The sequence below is a fragment of the Pantherophis guttatus genome, chromosome 1 (genome assembly GCF_059756535.1).
Source record: "Pantherophis guttatus breed Tessera chromosome 1, ASM5975653v1, whole genome shotgun sequence".
Taxonomy (NCBI): domain Eukaryota; kingdom Metazoa; phylum Chordata; class Lepidosauria; order Squamata; family Colubridae; genus Pantherophis; species Pantherophis guttatus.
In genome coordinates, this window is record NC_142063.1 from 83,508,238 (window position 1) to 83,531,014 (window position 22,777).

Genomic DNA, 22,777 nt, shown 5'->3' on the forward strand with positions numbered 1-22,777 from the left:
CATTTCAAATCAGTTTGAAAGATCTTCAGTAATTTTAGGACAGAGAGCTTTTCTATTTGATCAATTTTCTAACCAGATGCACTATTATAGCCAAAGTTTCCACAATTAACCTCTCTTAATATACCTGTTTCAAAGAGTTCAATAACAAATTCATTCAATAACACAATTGATAGTACACTGAGAGAACAGAGGGCCAGCATCGATGCACCACTGCTTCCAAAGGTCCTTCCAGAGGTAATCTACAAGTGTAACCAATGTCTTTTCAATCCCATGCTCTAGTACCGTGATGGCGAACCTTTTGTACGCATGCCAGAAGTGGCACGCAGAGCCATCCCTCTGGGCATGGGAGCCGTTGCCCGTTGCTCTTTCGGGTTCCGGCACACCAGCTAGCTGGTCTTCATGCACACATGCGTGCCAGAAACCAGAAGACCAGGTAGCTGGTGCACATATGTGCACCAGAAACTGGAAGATCATCTTCCCGGTGGCTGCTCTTCTGGTTTCTGGTATGCACACATGCGCGCTCCAGTTTCGGCACTCTGTGCCGAAATGTTTTGCCAACACTGCTCTAGTATAAAATCCATTTATCCAATCCAAAGTTCTTTGGAGTAGAAGTACACCCACCTTTTCAATAATGTTATATTAAAAGTCAGGGAAGTGTTGGAAGAAATATCTTTTTGGGTTCAGCTCCAAGTGGGGAAAAAGACACTGGAAACATAGAGACTGCTTGGAAAGATGGTTTAATGGAAAGATGGTTTAATGAGCATGCCTTCTTTTATGCCCTCTCTGAGCTCTGAACTTCCTGGGGCACAGGAAGAGTATCCTGATTGGTTGTGAGACTCCCAGGGGGTGGGGGTCTTAGCTAGCTTTGCTGGCTGATGTAATCTTCCCAGGTGCCATGTGGTGAGTTTCTGTTACTAGATGGGTCCTATTGTGTTGCAGATGATGGTCCATTGACAAAGGTGGGGGAAATGAGTGAGCTTGGCTGAGGCCTTAATGGTCCATTGACAAAGGTGGGGAGAAACAGGAAGCTGCTTTGTCTTTGAAACATGTTTCTTCATTTCTCATCCAGGGAAATATAATATTTTGCCTTTTTAATATTTCCTAAAATATTTCATTCCTCTAGGAGAGGGGTGAGTGCTAACTTCCTACAGAAGAATCCTTTTCTCTTAAGGAAGAGTTGACCACTGCCACAACTCAAGCACGTCACCTCTTGTGAAACTTTAGCTAGCCAGGAGAAATGGGTCTCATATGACAAGCTAGCAGTTCTGAAAATCCTCCACTACTTTGGAAGTAGTAGAGTCACATTCTTCCCAGATAGCCAAGCTAGACTGAGCTTCAGTTATCTGCATGGGACCTGCTTCAAAGTCAGAGTCCAATTTATCACTCACCCATAAACTCAGAATAGCCACACCACGATCAGATATTTGAGCCATTACTCCAAGAACACGGCAGAAGCCAACTATGAAGCTTTGCATGCCTTTCACATGCATAAATCCTGTTTGTTACCAGAACCAGCTTTAAAGGAGAAGAAAGAATGTTTCATGGGTTTCCTTTTCTTTTCGAAAAAAATGGAGCTGAAAAATCACTATTTTCCAAATGAGGATATCATAGTAATGAGCAGTTTATGTGGGTGGAAAAGAAGAAAACTCTTTTGTATGAGTGGGTATAGAATTATGATCGATACATCTGCACATGTATAATGAACCCCAAAGTTCAACAAGTATCTAGTGGGACCATTTTTTAGATACATTTCAGCACCTTGGAACTTGTTTTAGTTAACTGTTTTAAAAAAGAAATCAGAATGTCTACTAGGTCTCTGAAGAACATTTTGAACTTTCAGGGCAGTACAACCAATACAAATATGCATTGGTTATAAGCATTAAATATGTATTTTCTTGTTCTGCCTGAATACAATCAAGGAATTTATCTTTTAGCCCAAGGGTTTGGGGCGTTGTTGTTTTTTTCAGACAGAGAACAATGAGGTACAACTTCTAGCTCAGAAAATTAATAAAACATGCATTTAAACTATGAAAATATACCACATAAAAGTTGCCATCTAGTATTATAAGGGTGATGTTCAACGAACACATTGGAGGTTCCATCAGTTATCTCACCCACATAAACCCCAGACCTTTTTTAGAGGATTTCTCTCTTTCCGGTACCAATTGGTTCCCCAGGTGGAAAATAATAATAATAATAATAATAATAATAATAATAATAATAATAATAATAATAATAATAATAATAATAATAATAATAATAATAATAATTATTATTATTATTATTATTATTATTATTATTATTATTATTATTATTTCCTCAATAGAATTGCCTCAGCCAACAGAATGACACCACTGAATACAAACCAAGCTACTTTGATTTGGAAATGAAGACGCTTGTAGACCTGCCAATCAATTTTAACTCAATTTGGTGTCTAGCAAATATAGTGTAGGGCAGCTCCCTAAAAATGCTTGCCTTCCTCGTCAGATTTTTTTAAAAAATCTTTACATAATCTCCTTTGCAATCTGTTTAATGTCCTAAAGAAATCTACACAAGTAGTCTTTCACAATGGATCAATCTTAATGAAACTCAAGATGCCAAAAATTATTTTTTTAAAATCCCACATTATACAGCTCATTTAAAAAAAAAAAAATGGAAAGGGAAATGCAATCTGGGTGTTCTTTTTTTCTTGCAAAGGAACTGAATTTAAAACAGTGTTTTAACAAACAGGAGCCCAGTCCTTTAGGTAGTTCTTGAACTAATTGCATTCTTGATTTATTTCAGGGGAAAACACAAATAAAACTTGCATGTGAATAACTTCAAAAATACATCCTGCATAGATAAAGAAAACTTTGAAATATATAAGATGCTGATGCCAAGACAGTGAGATGATGAAATAAGTATAACATGAGAAGCTTTTGTTCACACAAATAAGTTTCTTACATTGGAAAAATTCTGTTCTGTATCTGTAGTTTAAGGTCCTGTTCTCTTACTTTTTTCAGACATACCCTATGCATAAAAATAAGCCATAGATTTATATGTGGTATAAATCTATATTATCCCAATGTCACTTTTCTAATTCTTGCTCTTTTTGAAAAGTTTAAGAGCTAGCTTTTCCCTGATTTTTTAAATTGGAGAATATTTTAATTTATACAAAAGAAAAAAAATGTGTCCTAAAAATGTATTTTTCCAAATATAAATGAAAAACATATGACATTTTGACATTAAAATCCTCCAGTCATTTAAGAGGATTTTACAAATCCTCAATATAAAACTAGCACATCAGAAAGAACATAAAAATATGACTTTCACCCATTTTTAAGGTGATTCCAAGCCATTTCATTACAGAATGAATTACAGAATGCGGTGTGAGGATGCTTCCTGACAAATCTCATTATGCCTCAAAAGGAAATAATGCTTCTGTATGTAACATTGGTTAAGGAAGAACTTTCAAGGAACCAGTGTTGAAAGAGGTCACATAACCAATTGAATTGTCAGATCTGGACATACAAAATACCCTTGAAGGCATTTACAATTCCACTTCTTCAAGTATGTAAAAATAACTGAATTCATACAGAGTTTAACATTTCTTCTCAGATTGGTTCTCATTCACAATAAGGTACAGAGAATGGGCAGCCATAGTAATCATGGCAGTAATACCTATTCTGAGTACTGAGGACTAATACAGCATTAACATTAGGGGGCCTTCAAAAATAGGCACTGGCCTTGTGTGCATGCATTCATGCATGCACGCTCACGCAAATACACACACAGATGAATCCAATCAAGAATGCTATAGCACTACAGCACTTTTTCATATTACTTAATTAGGACCAAGACACCCCATCATAGTCATGGCCATGGCAACTTCATCTATGTAGAAAACCCCACCCTGGGGATTGAGCAGGAGTTCTCTCTCTTGCACATGTGCAGTACTGGTGCATATACGGTAGTCTCAGAAACATCAAGTGCTTTTGCAATTGCCTTTTCTTTACCACCGACACCTAGAGAGCTACACAGATTTGTGATCTTTAAATTAAGTGGTATTGCTTTTCCTAGCCTAACTTTTTGATTCTGATTTCTGATTCAAGTATTTATTAAACAGAATACAGAGTAAGGCTACTGGATCTGGGGCTGCAAAAATCCAGACATCTTTGGATAGCAGCAAAGAGATGCAGAACACCCAGTGGTTAAATCCAATTTTTTTTTTACTACGTTCTGTGGCTGTGGCATGGCTTGGTGGGTGTGGCAGGGGAAGGATACTGCAAAATCTCCATTCCCTCCCCACTCCTGGGGGAAGGATATTGCAAAATCTCCATTCCCACCCCACTCTGGGGCCAGCCAGAGGTAGTATTTGCAGGTTCTCCAAACTACTCAAAATTTCCACTACCAGTTCTCCAGAACCTGCTGGATTTCACTCCTGAGAACATCTCTTTGCTGCTGTCTACGGTTGACCAGGATTTTTGGATCATCCCTCAGAATGAAAGCATATAGTATAGCAAATAGGATGCATATTTAAAATAAATTGGCCATCCAAAGAATAACTCTGAAATGTAAGCCAATCAATTCCCTTCCATGGCTTGCACTACAATTTTCGTAACCCCCCACAAACAGTCGTCTAAGATTTGGGGCGGTTCAGTCAGTGCAACCAGAGGGCACTAGCACGTCGTCTCCTTCAAACTCAATTCATTCACCCAGCAGCTCTAAGCCACTGTCTAAACCGGTTAGCGTTAGACTACAACTCCCAGGCTGCAAAGCAGCCTCAGACCTTGCCACGTGACTCAAATTATTTTCTCTTCTTCCAGTGATATTTCGTATCTAATCACATGGGAAGGGAAATATGGCTGCATTGGATAGGGAAGTGTTTGCCTCGCTTCAGTTCTTACTGAAAGTAAGTGTGTGCTTATTTTAATATGGGGAAAGCAGGATGCCGTGGAACAGCGATCAGCTGCAATCGTTTTGCTCTAAAGCACATTTAAGTGACAGAGCACAGAAATGCTCATGCTTATGATTTGTATCCGTGCTTCTTATTAACAAAGTGACATCTAGTTTTACTCCCCTTTCCACAGTTGCCAGGTGAGGCAGGGACATGGGGAAAAAAGAAAGCACTTTCCCTTCTTTTAGGCATTTATAAATCTAAGTCTAAAACGTTCCTTTTAAGAGGTTTTCATCGTGGTTATCTAAACGTCATGAGACAAATAATAAGGAACAAGGCAAAAGCAAATCTGGTCCCTTTTTCTCTCCAACATCCAACTTTACTCTCCCTTCAAAAGATATTTGCTCACTCTTCCAGTCGAGAACTACATATTGATAATCAAAATACAAGTTACTAGATGCCTCAGGATGCATCAATGTTACACACCATGATCCTTTGTAGGTTAAGATTTTTGACAGCTGACTGCAGCTCAGCTCTTCCTGTGCCATTTCTTAGATGCACTTTTTCTAGTCTTATTCTTCTTTGCCTTGATTTTTTCGTGTTACTCTTATTTTCATCTTCCATTCTCGATCACAGCATTTCAGAAAGAAAGCTCTAGATTCAAAACCTTACAAAGCTCCATTCTGTTTTCTTCTATTTCATGTGAGGGAACTGATGTGTCTACGATGCAGACATTTAGGTTTCTAGTACTTGTTGCACTATTATTATTTTTTTTGTGTGAAGGATCACTATTTGTTTCTTTCCTTACAAGGCTCCTTCAAAAAATGTTGTTCGGCAGTTATGCCAAGAGTGCTTTTCTAGTTCAGGAATTATCTCCGAAAAACTCACTGAAAGTACCTGTTCCAATCTCTCAATAACTCCCAATGAAGCAAATCAGGTAAGCTCCTGAAATATGTCCAAGATTCTATGAATACCTAAGGATACACAGTATTAATCAGAAGAAAAGCATTTGTTTACAGCATTTGATTCAGTACTTCTGAAGTAAATGAAAAGTACTCCAAGTTACATGATGATGTTGATTAAAGAGCAAGGATAAAGTACAAAAGCCTAATAGGGAATATAGTAGACACAGATTGCATAAATTGGTGTGTTTTGTTTCTTTAAAAAATGTATAGAAGGCAAAAGAAGAAATGTTTTGTTAAATGCAATATGAAACCCTTTATCTCTGTCATTTTTCTTGTAGTTAATCCAGTCTTTGCATAACCTTACAAGGCACATCGTTTACCATGGCCTAACGTCGCAAGAAGAAATTCTCTCTCTCTTTCCAGAAGGATTTCACCAGAATCTTAAAAATCTTGTAACCAAGATAATCCTGGAAAATATGTATGTTTCGGGTTTCTAACTTTGGGCATTTGTTATGGCTATATAATATAGTATATATCGTCTCAAAAATGAAAACAAGTAAAAACACCCCTTATTGTTTTTTTATACGGTGTCAGTCTGAACTGAAGTTATAGGCAAATCTCATGATTGTAACTTTGAATTCTAACTGACTAGCTGCTGCACATCTATCTAGACCTGTAGTATCAAGAATCTGCCAATGTTTGCAGCAACCACACATTATTTTGAAGCACACACCCACAGGTATTGTTTGTCACATATGGGAAGTGCTTCTATTTCCATAGCAAAGTATATACCCTTAACCCCTCCATAGAAAAAGGGAACCTAATAACTCCAAATAATTGCCCCCCATCATTCTCTTTATATGAATCATCACATGTATGCCAAATATATAATTTGGGGGTGACACATTGACTTCTGACCATAGCTTCTTATGCCAGTCTTTCTCAGAATGTTGCCCTTAAGATTTGTTGGTTCTCTGGGTTTTAGAATTTCCTGCCAGCATAGCAATTTACACATTTTAGAGTTTATTATAAGATTCTATATTTCTCTATTCCAGGTCATGTAGCCATGCTTGAGCAACTGGATATGATTTTTATAGTAAATTGGTCATAGTTATTTAGATTTCATGCCATTGCCAAGTTGCCCTTCCTTCTGGGTGATTGTATGTCACAGCATAACTCTGATTTCCCAGCTACAATATTGCCAGATGAAGGCAGATAAAAGCAACTTGTCACTCTCAATGAACAAGAGACATTTGCAATTACTGAGCAAAAGAAGTAATCTTGCAGACTGTCAGCTGTTGAAGCTGTAAATGACACTGAAGTCCAATATGCATTAGATCCTTTCAGATTTCCTGTCCACAAAAATGTTTGTGGAGTGAAAACAGTTTTGTGGAATCTGTTGCTGCTTTCTGTTACTATTCTGCCTTGCAAAGACAATTCTATTTTTTAAAAATGGTTTTGGCCAGCAGGGAGGTGACACGAGGCTGGTTCCAGGCTTTAGTTAACGCGTCTTTGAGGGAAGGGGCCTTCCTGCAACCATTAAAGGAAGCGGTTGTAAGGCTCCTCCTCAAGAAGCCTTCCCTGGATCCAGCAGAATTAAAGAACTTTCGTCCAATCTCCAACCTACCTTTTGTGGGAAAGGTTGTAGAGAAAGTGGTGGCACTTCAGCTCCTGCGGTCATTGGAGGAAACAGATTATCTAGACCCTTTTCAGTCTGGCTTCAGGCCTCGCTACAGTACGGAAACTGCCTTGGTCACGCTGATGGATGATCTCTGGCGAGCCCAAGATGGGAGTCATTCCTCAATCTTGGTGCTACTTGACCTCTCAGTGGCTTTCGATACCATTGACCATGGTATCCTTCTGGGACAACTAAGGGAGTTGGGAGTGGGAGGCACCGTATTATGGTGGTTCTCCTCCTATCTCTCTGGTCGGTCACAGTCGGTGTTGGTAGGACGACAGAGGTCGATCCCTAGGCCCCTCGTTTGCGGGGTGCCTCAGGGCTCGGTCCTCTCTCCCCTCCTACTTAACATCTACATGAAGCCGCTGGGTGAGATCATCCGACGATACAGGGTGAGGTATCAGCAATACGCTGATGATACCCAGCTATATATCTCTACCCCACGTCAATTCAGTGAGGCGGTGGATGTGATGTGCTGGTGCCTGGAGGCCGTGAGGGTCTGGATGGGAGTCAACAGACTCAGACTTAACCCAGACAAGACTGAGTGGCTGTGGGTATTGCCTCCTAAAGACTATGTTGATTGTCCATCCTTGGTTCTGGGGTGGGGAAGAAATTGTCCCCCTCAGAACGGGCTCGCAATTTGGGTGTCCTCCTAGACTCACAGCTAAGATTAGAGCAACATCTGTCAGCTGTGGCTAGGGGGACCTTTGCACAGGTTCGCCTGGTGCACCAATTGCGACCCTACTTGGATCAGGAGGCTCTCCTCACGGTCACTTATGCCCTTGTCACCTCATGGTTAGATTATTGCAACATGCTCTACATGGGGCTACCCTTGAAAAGTGTTTGGAGACTACAGTTGGTCCAGAATGCAGCCGCGCGAGCTGTCGTGGGTGCACCTAGGTACACCCACATTACACCAATTCTCCACAAGCTACACTGGCTCCCCATTGGTCTCCAGTCACAATTCAAGGTGTTGGTTATTACCTTTAAAGCCCTACATGGCTCAGGGCCAGGCTATCTTCGAGACCGCCTTCTACCGCATAGCTCCCAGCGACCGGTAAGATCCCACAGAGTTGGTCTCCTCCGGGTCCTGTCAGCTAAACAATGCCAGCTGATGGGCCCGTGGGGGAGGGCCTTCTCTGTGGCTGCCTCAGCTCTCTGGAACCAGTTACCTCCTGAGATCCGGACCATCCCCACCCTATTGGCCTTCCAAAAAGCGGTGAAGACCTGGCTTTTCCGGCAGGCCTGGGGCTGTTGATCTCGCTGTTGCGATCTGTTGAGATCTGGCCATGAATGGTGTGAATGGGTTTTAATTGTTTTTAATGTTTTAATGTTTAATGTTTTTATATATGGTTTTTAAATGCATTGTAAGCCACCTTGAGTCTTCGGAGAAAGGCGGTATACAAGTTGAACAAACAAATAAATAAATAAATAAATATTTTCTTTCCTATTTTTAGCGCCACTTGGAGAAATGAAGCACAAGCCAGTCAAAGTGAGTAGCAGGATATTTGTTGGGATAATTGCTACTTCTGTAATATAGCATGACTGCATTATATTCACACATTTGAGTTTAGGGCTATTTCACATAAAGCATGTGTCTAGCATAGAAATTGTTTCCTAGATTATGTCTGAAGCAAGCCTCAACCTCTTTTGCTATTGGAAGAGTCATGGATTCTTGTAGTATTTCTTCCAGTGTTATTATGCCCAACACAGAAATGAATAAATATTAAATCAAATAAATGAAAGACATAAAATAAGAAAATGAAGCGAGTGTACACCAACACTATTTACTATATAGTACTTCATACCAACACTGTTCACTGTGCTTCTCCACATCCATCTTACAAACCATATTTATTTTCATTATATTAATACATCATCTCATGTATTGTTTTATTTCCCTTTAAATTCTCTTCTTTCTGTTGAGGATTTCATTCCATCCATTCTACTATTCAGCCCCATTTGTTCTATTAAACAGATAATCTCAGAATATTTATTTATATATTAATTGAGCATCCGTTCACTTTTGATCCTATTCTTGTTTTACCATATCCACTTATTAATTTCCACTGCATTTTTTTTTTCTGAAATACCCAACTCTCACCTAACAAAGTTGACAGAAGCATGCTCTTATACTCTGCCATTCTGGTTTATTGCAGTATTCATTCATTGGAACAGACCTTATATTACCCATTATCAGCATTTGCCCTTCTTAAATTATTTCTGTCCACTTTCCTGTCTTTAATAAATATCCTAGCAAGGGCCACAGATTCATCAAGTTGCTCAGTTTTTAGCTTTTATAATTTGCTATCACTCCTTCCTTTTTCCCTGTGAGATTCAACCATTTTTGTTTTTTTTGATGCATTAATTTTCAGATGTACACTCTGCATACATCATATAGCCTAATGTTTCCTACAGATAGTTTTAGTTTCAACATACAAAGCATTGGTAGTATACAAAAATATGTCCATATTCATGTCTCTAACCAACACACTCCAATATTTTTACAAGCATTTGTTATATATTTATCCATAAATGCATTAAACAACCAATCTTAATCCTTGCTGAATCATTTTTAAGCATTCCATTTATTATCATGCATGCTTTATTTCCATTAGGTGTTGCTCTGGTTACATGCAGCAATCAACCTTCAGTTCCATTTTCAGCCAAATATTTAATAATGCAAGTTTATTCATATTATCATACACTAGGACCAAATCCATAAACTCAGTAAGATTTTATTTCTCTTACTGATGCATTTCCCAATGGCTTTTCTCACATCAAAGACTTTTCAATAATAAATGGGATTGATAAATGTGCTGGAAATATTCCTCCATTAGCCAAAGCTTAATAAAGGCTTTTCTATATTTAGCAGGAGTGAGAACTCTCATTACTAAATCATTGTTGGCTTATCACAAGTTTTTTATTTCTTAGTATGCATTAAAATGATATTAGTACCATTTTAATGATATGACATCGAATTTCTTACATTATTGTGTATCTTTTCTCCCTCCTAATTCTTGTAGATAGCAATACATTGACAATCCAGGAAAATGCAATAGTGGATATGTCTTTAATACCATACTTTTGTTAAACAAGAAATGAAATGCATTGTTTCCTACAAGGAACTAGTTTTTACAAAAATGTGCTGCTTTATGAATGTCAATATTAATAAAGAGCTGCTATGTTTTTTTGAATTAGAGATTTTGATTCTTGGTTCATATTGTACATTTCCAAGCCCAGGAAAATTGCAGTGGATTATATAAAGTCAGTTGGTGGTTTATCTATTTCAATATTATCTAGAAAAACCAATGTTTAAAATGTATGTAAATGTATTTGACTGTCAGTATGTAATGACTGATAGCTCCTTTGTTCAGATGTTGTGTATCTAAAAGCTTCTTCCCCATCTTTTATACTTGCCTCATTTCCTTCCTTCTCACCAGGATCCTTTTATGTGTTATTAAATACTGAGTTGTGATGGTCTTTTGATCAAACTTTTTCACCGCTGAATGGAACTGTGGCATGGTGTGCTAATAATCATTTGCAAGGAGGATATACAGTAAAAACAGATGGGGGAAAAGCAGTTTAAATTAGGAAGTGAGTCATGAATTGGGGCATGCATGAAACAGACAGCAGTTTTGCTTCAAATTCAGGGAAAAGGCTATCACTTTCTAGAGAATCTGCTGAATTGTTTGGGCTCAGTCATGCTTCTCCTAAAGTAAGTAGAGCAACTCTGTCTGATCTGGTAGGATGGGATGATATTGCCATGTAGGCAAAGTGGCAGATTTCTGGGAGAAAACTGTTAACTGAATATGGCAACCATGGTGAAATGAAATGCCAATGAGTAGACTGAATATTTGTTATGCTTCTCCAGAAGGAGAAAACTAGAGATTTCCCACAATGCTCCATACATTTACTCCTTGTGAGAAGGCCACAGTAAATTTAAGAGTTTTGGAAGATGTGGGAATAGCCAGTTTTTGCTCAAATTATAGTCAATTCTTAAAAAGCACATAAATTGAGGACTATCTGTATAAGAATTCTACCCATTGGAATATGCTTTTGATTTGAATTCTCTTTAAAAAAAACATGATAGGGTGAGATGTTGAAGATTGGACACTAGAAAGAATAGGAAGATACTAAAGATGGAGTGAAAAAGTGAAGGAAAACACTTTTGACTTACTAATACAGAATGGAGCAAAATATTTTATTGTTGGACATATTGAATGATACTTTTGAATAATGGACCCATATGTTTATTTTAAGAATGTCTGCCTCTATAGATAGACTGTGTTTAAAAGATGTTATGGAAGAGGAACATGTTGTACTATTCTTGATCAGTCTCAAGTTTAGATTGAGACATCTGAAAGTGAATTTAAAAAATAACAGGCTACAACAATGAGATGGAAAAATTCTATACTGGGCTTACAAAAAAAATTGGCAGATGTCTTAATAATTAAAAGAGGTATACAAATAACAAATCAAAAGTGTTGAATAGTTTTCCTGTTGTAGAAGAGACAAAAAAGTGAAAAGAAATCAAGTTGTAGGACATTATTTGAAGAGACTAAAGATAAACATTAAAATAAAAGGAAGGGATATAAAGTTGGTTTATTTCATCAAAGTTAAAATAGGTATGTTGCTATGTCTGGTAATTCTAAATGGATTTTAGCTGATCACTAAAATGATGAAGCTTCAAAGATTTGTTCTTAGATAACAAATGAGATATGGGAAGAAGAAAAAAATTGTTCTATTTTAAAAGAAAGTAATAAGTTACTAAAATTGTTTATAGTTGTGACAAAGGGGGATATAATTTCTTTATATATTTCTTTTCTTTTTCTTTACTATCCTTGTTATTTTTTTCTTAGTTTTTATTTTCCGCACTATATTTTTTACTTTTATTCTTTTTTTGTATTAGTTTTTATCTATGTAATTGCAATTTTTAATAACAAACACACAAACATACACATTACATAAACATACATTGAGAATATTCAGACAATATTTGCCAAATGAATATTTGCCAAACTAAGATGAACAAGCAGGTGAATGGATTCTTACAGAAAAATGAGAAGCCGTTCATTAGTAAAAACCATTTAAGATGCTTCATTTTTATAAGTAAATAAGTAGAATGTGTAAGTTTTGTAGTGCAAAATAATAAGAAATGTTCTGAGGGCAGACAAGACAAAGTGACTACTAAGAAGAATTAATTATTTTGACCTGGTTTTCTAGTGTAAACTCTACCTGTTTATTAAATGTGTGAAAGAGGTAAAAAGGCCTGGGGTGAATATAGGAGCAAAAAAGTATTTTTCCTCTCCCCTCTCCTCGCCCTTTGAGAATACTTAATGAATAAGAGAAAAAAATTCTATCCACTTCTTCCATTTTTTAGAACAAAAATTTAGACCTTCAGCACAATTGATAGCTTTCCAGCCATTGCATGAGACATTTATGACAAGATTACACTAACAATAGCATTAACTTTAAATGGAGATTAGATATTAGACTTTTCTAATGGTGGTAAATAACAATTTCGCAAATGAACATTGTTTAATGTTCATTGTATACATTGATTACACCCCCATTCTTAGAAGATTCTGTTTTAAATATAGGTGTGCAAAATGTGTCAAATTCTAAATTCTTTGAGCTTGAGATGACATTTGTTTGAATTGCCTCTTTTCACCTTATTGGAAGTGTTTGAAACATGAAAACACCTCAGTTCTGAGCTTGAAATGAGGTCATTGCAAGGTCTGAATACTTCTGAAATGGTTAGGAAATTGTTTTGAACTTAAATTGGGACATTTTGAGCCTGGAATTTTGATTTTGAACTGCTTTACAGACCTGTCATTTTAAGTATACTTATTTGGAAGGAAGTCACATTGAGGTGAATTGAATTTCTTTTCAGTGAGCATGTATAGGGTGGTATTCTGAAGGAATATATGGGATTTCTTGCACTGTAAGTATATGTGCTATTGCTGGGGGGTGTTTTTTGCACCTTGACTTCATTAGTTCTAGTCTGCTACGAAGAAGGTCAGGAGCATCTTCCAGAGTCATCCATCAAGTGGAACGGTCCCTGGGGCTCTAACAAATAGATGAGGCATCTGAAGGTTGCTATCCTATACACGTGCCATGCATCAGCATGCTTTTGTTTGCAGGCATCAAAACTGCAGCTGTGTTCTTTCCATTAATTGGTTTTTGGAACCGTCTCGATCTTTGGCTGCCAAGTGAGCTGATGGTTGCTGCCTCTTTCTCAGGAAACTTGATGCTAGAAGAAGTAGAGCTAGAAGCAGTTTCTACGTGTGAACAAGATTACAGGTTAATTAAGCCAGGCTTGGGTGAAGGAAGATGGATGGAGGAAGAATGCAATCCTTCTGTGTATTTATAGTCTGTTTTTAAAGATTCTCTGATGTGACATTCATAACACTCAGAAATGTTACCATCAGAATTATTTCTAGGTTCTGCGCAGGTGCAGAGTTTTGTAATCCTTGTGGAATTTGGAATGGCAATTATCTTATTAGAAAGCTAGGTTTCTAATTAGACTTAAATGAATCTTAGTTGAATTAAAACAAATCTGGGTAGGGCTTTACAGGAAATTAACAACCAGAATGTTTACCACAATCTAACCCTTATTTCTTAGAGGTAGACCACAGCTGCCTTCTACTAGGCTTCTGTCGTGCTTGGCTTCTGGTCATACTGTAATCCATTGTTCTTTTTCTGACATGTAAAGATACAATCAAAATGGATGACTCAGTCTGGGTCCTCACATTCCTCTGGGGCAAACTGTAATGAGTCGAATTCTTGTTTTTTTTTAAAAAAGATGTCAAAAGGGAAGGTTTATCTAAACTTTGAGCTTTTCGTGACAAATTGAACTGTCCTTAGTTCAGCCTTTTTTTAATAACTTGTCAGTCTTGTCAGAATTATGAGGCGGTATCTTTTCTGAGGCAACAAGCCCATATACTGTATAGTAATCAATACAGAGAAAACAGTTTTTGAAACCAATAACAAATATTTATAAATCAGTTCTATACAGATATATAAGACAAAAAAAAATATGTTGATAATCTGAACAAAAATATTAAACTGTTCAGGGGCGAATATGGGTTTTGCATCAGAATTAAGAAAGAATTCTGTAATTAGATTCAATAAAATAAGTAAACATAAATGGGAACTGCAATATAAAGCCCATTCCTTTTCACAGTAAAAATACAGAATTCTATTATTACTGAGCCAGTATAGTTTTCATTGAACTGTTTGTTTTCTTTCTTTCTTTCTTTCTTTCTTTCTTTCTTTCTTTCTTTCTTTCTTTCTTTCTTTCTTTCTTTCTTTCTTTCTTTTCTTCCTTCCTTCCTTCTTTCCTTCCTCCCTCCCTCCCTCCCTCCCTCCCTCCCATCTCTCTTTCTCTCTCTTCCATGCATTTAGAAAATTCTTGGCTGGATGGAACAAAGGTAAAAGAGTCACAATATACCGTGTTTTCCCAAAAATAAGACATGTCCCGATAATAAGCCCAATTGAGCTTTCAAGCACACGCGCTATAATAAACTCCCCCCTGAAATTAAGTCCCTCCCTGAAAAAACTTACATGCATGTGCAGCTGCCATGCAAACAGCATGAGGTGAGGTGAGGCAGGGGGCGCGAATGGTGGGGGAACATGCCCCACATGCACCTGCCATCCACCCAGAATGGCCTCGCGGAGGCCGCTCCCGCAAACTGTAGCTTGCGTGCCCCTTCTCTTAGTGGCGGCCACAAAGAGCAGCCGCAAACAAACTCTTGCCAGCCCTAGCCCTGTCAACCTGGGGGGAGAGGTACTGGCGCCGGAACTCCGAGCAGTGGCCGGTGCAGGTTGTCTGCGCAGCCATGAAGCGGGATCAGCATGGCCGATTCTTGCCTGCAGGATTGCCAGAGAGGATCAGGTCAGAGTCTCTGCTGCTGCCACCTGAAATCAGCAGGCCAGATTCGGTGAGCCGGACGCATCTCTGCCACTCGGGAGAAGATAGAGAGGAGGTGCTGCGAGAGAGCCCATTTCTGATGTTCTTTTCCTCCTGGGCGGCAGCAGCATGTTCAGCTCCCCGAATCAGGCTTGGTGATCTTGGCCCGTGAGGGGAAGTGGCAGGTGGGGAGGGATGGAGAGGCGGAGAAGCAACAATTCTGCCGCTTGCCCAAACCCCAGATCTCCTGTTTGCCCTGCAGGCTCTTCAAGAGGAAGGCAATCGAGCCAGTCCGTGGCTTTTGCAATCCAAGCCAGCACTGCTTCTCCTGCTCCCCTTTCCTCCCCCCGCCCCAGTGGTGTGTAACTTGAGAACCAGCATCTTGGATTCTCTCTTTTAAACTCTTCCCAGCCATCCTTTTGTTCTCTGCTTCGGCTCCAGGGGGGAGGTAAGGGAAACAGGCCGGTGTTTAGGATTTCTGCACCTGAAAAATAATAACCCTGCCCCTCCAATAATAAAGCCAATGCCATATTTCGGGGGTCAAAAGAAAATAAGACCCTGTCTTATTTTCGGGGAAACACAATATATGATACAGAGCCACAGAAGACAAATATAACTTTCCAGAAATGGAAAGAGAAAAAAGCAAGTTACATTTCTTCATTCTAGATTTCCCCCCTTATATTAGTTTTCTAGAGCCATAAGGGAGAAAAAAAAGCTGTTTTCAGAAGTTTTCATCTGCCCCTGGAATATAGATAGTCTATAATGGTGAACCTATGGCATGCGTGCCAGAGGTGGCACACAGAGCCCTCTCTGATGGCACACGAGCTGTTGCCCCAGCTCAGCTCCATGCCCCAGCATGTGTGCGCGCCTCCCACCAGCCAGCTGATTTTTGGGTCTCTGCCGCGCGGGGGTTGGGGCACATGCATGGGGGCTGTGCACGCATTGCATTATGGGTGCAGGCACGCACACGCTTTCAGCACGCGACAACAAAAAGGTTAGCCATCACTGGTCTATAATATGAGTGGTCAGCCTGCTTTCCTGTAAATTTTGTTGGACTACACCTCCCCCAGTTCTTTGTCATTGGTTAATGAGAATTGGATGGAAACCCACAAAGGCACCTTAGTACCTAGGCATCTTGTAAAGTAATTTATCTTATTACTAGTAGTAGGATACAAAGCCTACAAATGCTACTTTGTAAATAACAATTCTCCATATCTTTGACATTAAAAATAGTGGTTGCATTCTTGCATAATAATGTAGGCCACTCTACATATGATAGCAGAATGATTGCGCAATGAATCTGTCTTATATTGAACGAAGCTATTGATTTGCCGTTCTTTATTTAGTAATATATACTGTCAAGTCTAGCAGCTTTCAAGATTTCTGGCAAGGATTTTCTAAATCTTTAACTGAAAATCCACTTAGGGAATGATGAATATGAGAACTCCATATGTATGACTACCAACAAGTTGTCAGATTGGTTGAATTTTATCCACTTATACTTACAAACATTCTTTCTAGGGTTTAATGCAGATGTTTTTCACATTACATTCGTAATCATTTTAACTGGAGGTATCAATTAAACCTAGACCTTGTAAATATAGAAAATCTATTATGCCCACCAGAAAATAGATGAGATCAATCTTGCCAAACCTGGTGCTCTCTGCTTGTTTTGGACTTCCAGTATGGCCAGTAGCTGAAGATTATGGGTTTTGTAGGTGAATATATTTATAAGTGATAAATTGAGAAAAGTTGTATTCCGCTATTGAGCTGAATAAAATAATCTGAAAATATGCTTATTTTCATGAAGCATATTAATGCAAGTACTCAACTTCTACAAAAAAGTTGGTGAACTTCAGCTTTTATCTGGGTAAACCTTTGAAGAATTCTGGAATTGTTTAGCAAACCTGGTGGTGGTTGACGGTGATTTCCAAGAACAGAAGTATGTGCTGAGAGGTACAGTTCAGACTTGAGTGTATTCATTCACTGGTTCCATTCCATGTCCTTTCAATTTCAGTTTCCCTCCCAAGGCTAGTAGATATGGATTGGAGAGTGGACATCAAGACATCTTCAGACAATATCAGCAAAATGGCTATTCCTACCTGCCTGCTACAACTGAAGGTATTGTCAGATGGATTTTCGTGCATTGTTATTTGTTTGTTCTTAAAAAGAAATACATAGTTTCCCCTCTCCTATGCAAACACACACACACACACACACACACACACACACACACACACACACAGAGAGAGAGAGAGAGAGAGAGAGAGAGAGAGAGAGAGAGAGAGAACATTTCAGATCATAACACAGAGCAAGTGAAACCAGTCTCTACAGCCCATGACTGTAGGCCATGCATCCAGGTATAAAGAGGTCCCCAAGTTATGTTTTTATGTATATATGCATTTATTTAATTTTTATTGATTTATTTAATTTATTTGCTGCCCATTTCATTTCATAACAACTCTGGGCAGCTTACAGCATTAAAAGCATTAAAATCATAACCAGTAAATATTTATAAAACAATAAAAATAGAAATTACAATCAAAAATAGAATTACAATAAAAGATGAGGAGGAAAGAAGGAAGATGCACGGGTGAGAGAGGTGGGGTTGCTTGTGTAAGTTGATTTTCCTGTATGTCAGTTCTCACACCACAAGCATCTACAAAATGTGGCTATCAGTTTTGCAGCCAATGCATAAATTGTGTGTATATAAGTCAGGACTTGCATATTTTGAAAATGTGTAGTAATCATCAGTCTTACCACCGCCTCATCTCATTATGCAGGCATTAAACCACTGGTTGATTGCTATAAGTAAAATCTGTTCTAATGGCAGTCAACTGGTGCCTGGAATTTAAATTTTGTGGAAAGTTTATGAGTTTATGAATTTCCATTTGTATGCTGTTCTTCCCATTGAAATTCTTCCCTAAGCAGACAGGGAAAATATGATAATGGTGGCCACTTAGGCAGGTTGCATGGAGAGCTTTCATAAACTGCATGAAGGTGTAAATTGCATAAAAATTTGTAAAAGTTTGTGAATGAAGTTAGGTTCCATGAAGATCTATATAGGCCCCTGTTAAATCATAAATGCCTTAATAAATGTCTGAGTCCAAAGACTGGACTGAGGGTGGAACGGTATAGCCTCTGCCAAGCTGTAGTACACCAATGGGAAGACTGCTTCTTTGGGTAGTTATATACTGTGTAGGACAGTGATAATGGTACAATTTCCTAGGGCTGTTTTTCATTTCCTCTGGTTAGTTTTCAGTTGACACTTAAAAAATGGCAAGACCAGAGAAAGTGGCAGAATTTAAAAAATAGTATGTCTGAAGTGGTTTTGTCATACAAGTAGTCCTTGACTTCGCAACCACATATATGAACTGAAAAACGTGTCATTAAGTGAGGTACTTAACCACACCCGATTTTACTTTTTTTTGCCATGGTCATTAAGCAAACCACTGTGGTTACTCATTGAGACATCATGTGCTCTTGACTTAACGATTTTCCCTGCTGGCTTACCCATTGACTTTGCTTGTTGGAAAATGGCTGAGAAGATCACAAATGTCAACCACATGAAGCTGTAACCATAGCAACAAATGCCAAGCAATAGCAATAGCACTTAGACTTATATACTGCTCCATAGGGCTTTAAAGCCCTCTCTAAGTGGTTTACAGAGTCAACATACTGCCCCAACAACCTAGCTCCTCATTTTACAGACCTCAGAAGGATGGAAGGCTGAGTCAAATTTGAACCCTGTCAGGATCGAATTCCAGGCTGTGGGCAGAGTTAGCCTGCAATACTGCATTTTAATCACTACACCAACAGGGCACCAAATCACAATCATATAACTGCAGGAGTCCTGCAGTGGTAGTAAGTGTGAGGATTGATCGTAAATTACTTTTTTCAGTGCTATCATAACTTTGAATAATCACTAAATATAAATGGTTGTTAAGCAAGAACTACCTGTAGTATCTTCAGAAAACATAAATGGATGGACGAAAAAAACTATATTCAGGTTTCCTTAAATGGTAACAATGTAAAAAAAAAAATCCATATGCTAGCTTCATCTCCAAGCTTCCTGTTACTCTGGAAATTCTCAAGACCAATTGTACTCGTGTCAGATTTCATCTCATTTTGTTCACTGTGGTAATTGAAAATATTGTAAGCATACTCAGCAAATCTCTGAAAGTGGTTACTATATCGCTCAGGTCTTAACAAAGTTTACGTTGATTGCCCTAAATACTACCTTAAATCAATAGGATTTTAGATAGGAATGGGACTTTTCACATTGATTTCAGTGGAATATGTGTCACTAAGTCAGGAACAATCATACTGTTTACATATTATCATCTCTGTGATTATGATTTATGAAGAAGCACTTAATGATTAACAGCTACTGCAAAGACACTGTTTTGCATTACAATGAAATCACATTCAGACAAAACCAGAATATATATGGCAGCCTGACAAGGAAAGAGAAACCAGCTGTTTGGCTTCTTCTAAGAAATTTGTCTAGCTTTTTTGAAGCAGGATTAGATTAAACCAAAATGGAGGGAGAATGAGCAGTAAGTAAAGACAAGGAACCTTTGAGCTCTCTGGCCTACACCCCAGAACTATATCCTATCTGTTTTTGAAGAATGTGCAATAATGAAGAAGTCATATATGCCTTGAGGGTAGATTGTTTTTAAATTCAGGATGACTCTGGTTTTCTTACAGATTCAAGAAGATGCTGGCTTGTGTGGGAATGACTTTGCAACCTCTGCATTAACAGTGGAGCTGAACAAACAAACATTGGACACTATGCTGGATGGTCTAGGGAGGATTCGGGATCAGCTTTCTACGATTGCAAATAAATAATACTCTTAAGTAAAAAAAAAACTTCCTGCATCATCCATGTGTATGCATAAAAGTATTTTCTTTCTAACTCGAATATGATATTTCATAAGGATTCATTTAGCCGTTCTATTTTGTTTCACCCCCACAAGGGCTAAACACAGTTTTAATAATCTAGATATTCTCAAAGAAGATTGTGTTCTGGGTGCGCTGCCTAAGATAAGCTTATAAGGCCTTCTGTTTGCATCTGTGGCTACAGAAGTTCATAACTGTGGTTAATAGGAAAGTTTTAACAAGAAAAAGGAGCAGCCAGTGAAGCAGATTATTTCCCTGGACTAAAATTATATCACTAGAAACACAAATGCAGCTAATAGATCAGCTTCCAATTCACACATACTTTTGAAAAGGATGTGCTGAAGAGCATGTCACCAGAGACAGTTCATCTTCACTGATGCATCATTTTTGACATAAGACAATTGTGGCGCAGTGTCTTTTGTCATTGCAGAATGTCATTTTTCAATAAGCCGATTCCTGTTTTATGTCAAATAACTCCAAACTTTGTAATAGCCAAAAAAAATGAAAAGTGTCACTTCATACTGACTTTTAACAGGAAATAAGAGTCGTTGCAATTTGGTTATACTAAATAAGATTCCTAATAGCAATTCTAGGTTCCTGAAGCAACAGTGTCATTGTCAACTCTGAAGTGAACCTGGCTGGGGCTATTTTGGAGGCTTCAGGGTTGCCACAATGCGAAGAGAGGATAAGGAGTGGGAATATAGTTAGATGGGGGGCTTGGAGCCAAAACAAAATAGCTTCCTGTAGGAACCAAGGTCATTCCAAAAGGTGCTGGAAGAAGGAGAGGTGAAGTAACCAGGCAACCAGCCAGCACCTTGATTGGACAATGTGACTGATTGGGGAAAGGGGGAAACTTTCATTTTTAATCAGGTGAAAGCCGCAGGAATTTTCAGACAATTTTTCGGTTTTCAACAGCTTGTGCCAATATATCTCCAATAAAGCTGTTCTTTGAGAAACCCATCTGCCTCGGAGTTCTGCTTTCTGTAGGGTTATACTTAGAACATTGACAGTCATTGCAGCATATATGAAATACTACGATTTCATTAAAATACATACCTTCCAACAACTGAATGTTATATATTTTCATTTATTTTAAGCAAATTATTTTTCTCTCCAAAGCACCATGAGAATAGATCTATTTTGCATTTTTTGTTTTATTAAGCCTTAAAGTTAACGTTATGTTCCCTCAATATTTTCAATTATCCAATTGCATGCTGTGATATTTTTCTTCATGTTACTTTATTCTTTTCGCCATCTTTTTCCTTGTATGCATGAAGCGTATGTACATACGGTTATCTTTTCTCTTCTTCCTAGGATGATTTCACTGAACATCATATGGCGATATCAGTAGAGAATACCTGGCTAGTTTCCATTCTGGTATCTTTCAGATGTGATCTGAATGTGTTGGGAAAAGTTACATGAACTTTTCCCAACTTGGTACCTTAAGAAAAATCTGGAAAGACACCTGGAGGCATTTGGATGGTAGGATTGAAGCTAGCAAGGCAGGAACCAGCACAGGTCGGTCCAGTCAGAGCTATCGGAGCAGAGGAATTCCAATCTCAAGAGTGGAATAGTCTGTTGATTCAAGAGGATGGGAAGAAAAGGCTTAAGATTTAAATCTAAAATCTGATACAAAAAGGGTTTTAATTTCTGATTTTCAGTAGGTAGATGTTCTGCATATGGCTTTTTTCTTATCAATAATAAAGCAACTTACCTAGAACTATCAAGTTTGTGAGCCTTTTACCACTACTCAATAAGTTTCCAGAAAAGTAGAGACGTATAATCATGCTTCACCTGAGGTTTGAATTGGTAGCAGAATTGATAAATTCGGGATGATCAGGAATTGGAACTACAGCATTAAATTCAATGTCCATTGGACATAGTTCCCACTGATTTCAATGATAAATCAGTAGGAGCTGTGGTGGCACAGTAGAATGCAGTACTTCAAGCTAACTCACTGCTCACTCCAGGAGTTCGATTCTGAGTGGCTCAAGGTTGACTCAGCCTTCTATCCTTCCGAGGTTGGTAAAATGAGGACCCAGATTGTTGCGGGCAATATGCTGACTAAACCACTTAGACTAAACCACCAGTGCTGTAAAGCACTGTGAAGCGGTATATAAGTCTAAGTGCTATTGCTATAAATCCTCCCAATTAGAAGCAATTAAGGTTGTCTCCCAGGAGCATATGGTTTGAAACATCAACAGAAACACAAATGTCTATCTGGTGGTGCCGGCAGCCCCAGCAAAAAGTTTATCTCGCGGCCGGCCGGAAGATGAATAGTTGTCTGCCACATCTATTAATCTCCGCTCCCTGCCTTTTATCCCCAGAGCTAGGGTGGGGCTTCGCTAGCAGCAGTGGCTCTTCCTTCCCAAGGATCGGCCTACAGCTTTCCACTGCTCTTCTCTGCCTTCTGCACAGCTGCGCGTCAGGCACTGGACCTCCTCTTCTTCATCAACCACCTCCAGACCTGGGAGCTGTTGACTCTTCATCTGAGGGTTGAC

At 38.5% G+C, this 22,777-nt stretch overlaps 1 protein-coding gene across 2 annotated transcripts; it reads left to right on the plus strand.

Annotated features, from left to right (window-relative positions):
* Nucleotides 1-4,805: 4,805 nt before the first annotated feature.
* Nucleotides 4,806-21,996, plus strand: COMMD9 (COMM domain containing 9). Of its 2 annotated transcripts, XM_087877105.1 has the most exons (7): nucleotides 4,806-4,891; nucleotides 5,688-5,813; nucleotides 6,120-6,259; nucleotides 8,917-8,951; nucleotides 17,392-17,495; nucleotides 20,085-20,265; nucleotides 21,591-21,996. In XM_087877105.1, the coding sequence occupies exons 1-6, from the start codon at nucleotides 4,841-4,843 to the stop codon at nucleotides 20,223-20,225; spliced, it is 597 nt and encodes a 198-aa protein (XP_087733231.1). In that variant the 5' UTR covers nucleotides 4,806-4,840; the 3' UTR covers nucleotides 20,226-20,265; nucleotides 21,591-21,996. The 2 variants fall into 2 exon arrangements, with proteins under 2 accessions (XP_087733231.1, XP_034273269.2); XM_034417378.3 differs by lacking the exon at nucleotides 21,591-21,996 and having other exon boundaries at nucleotides 20,085-21,236.
* The last annotated feature ends 781 nt before the right edge of the window (nucleotides 21,997-22,777 follow it).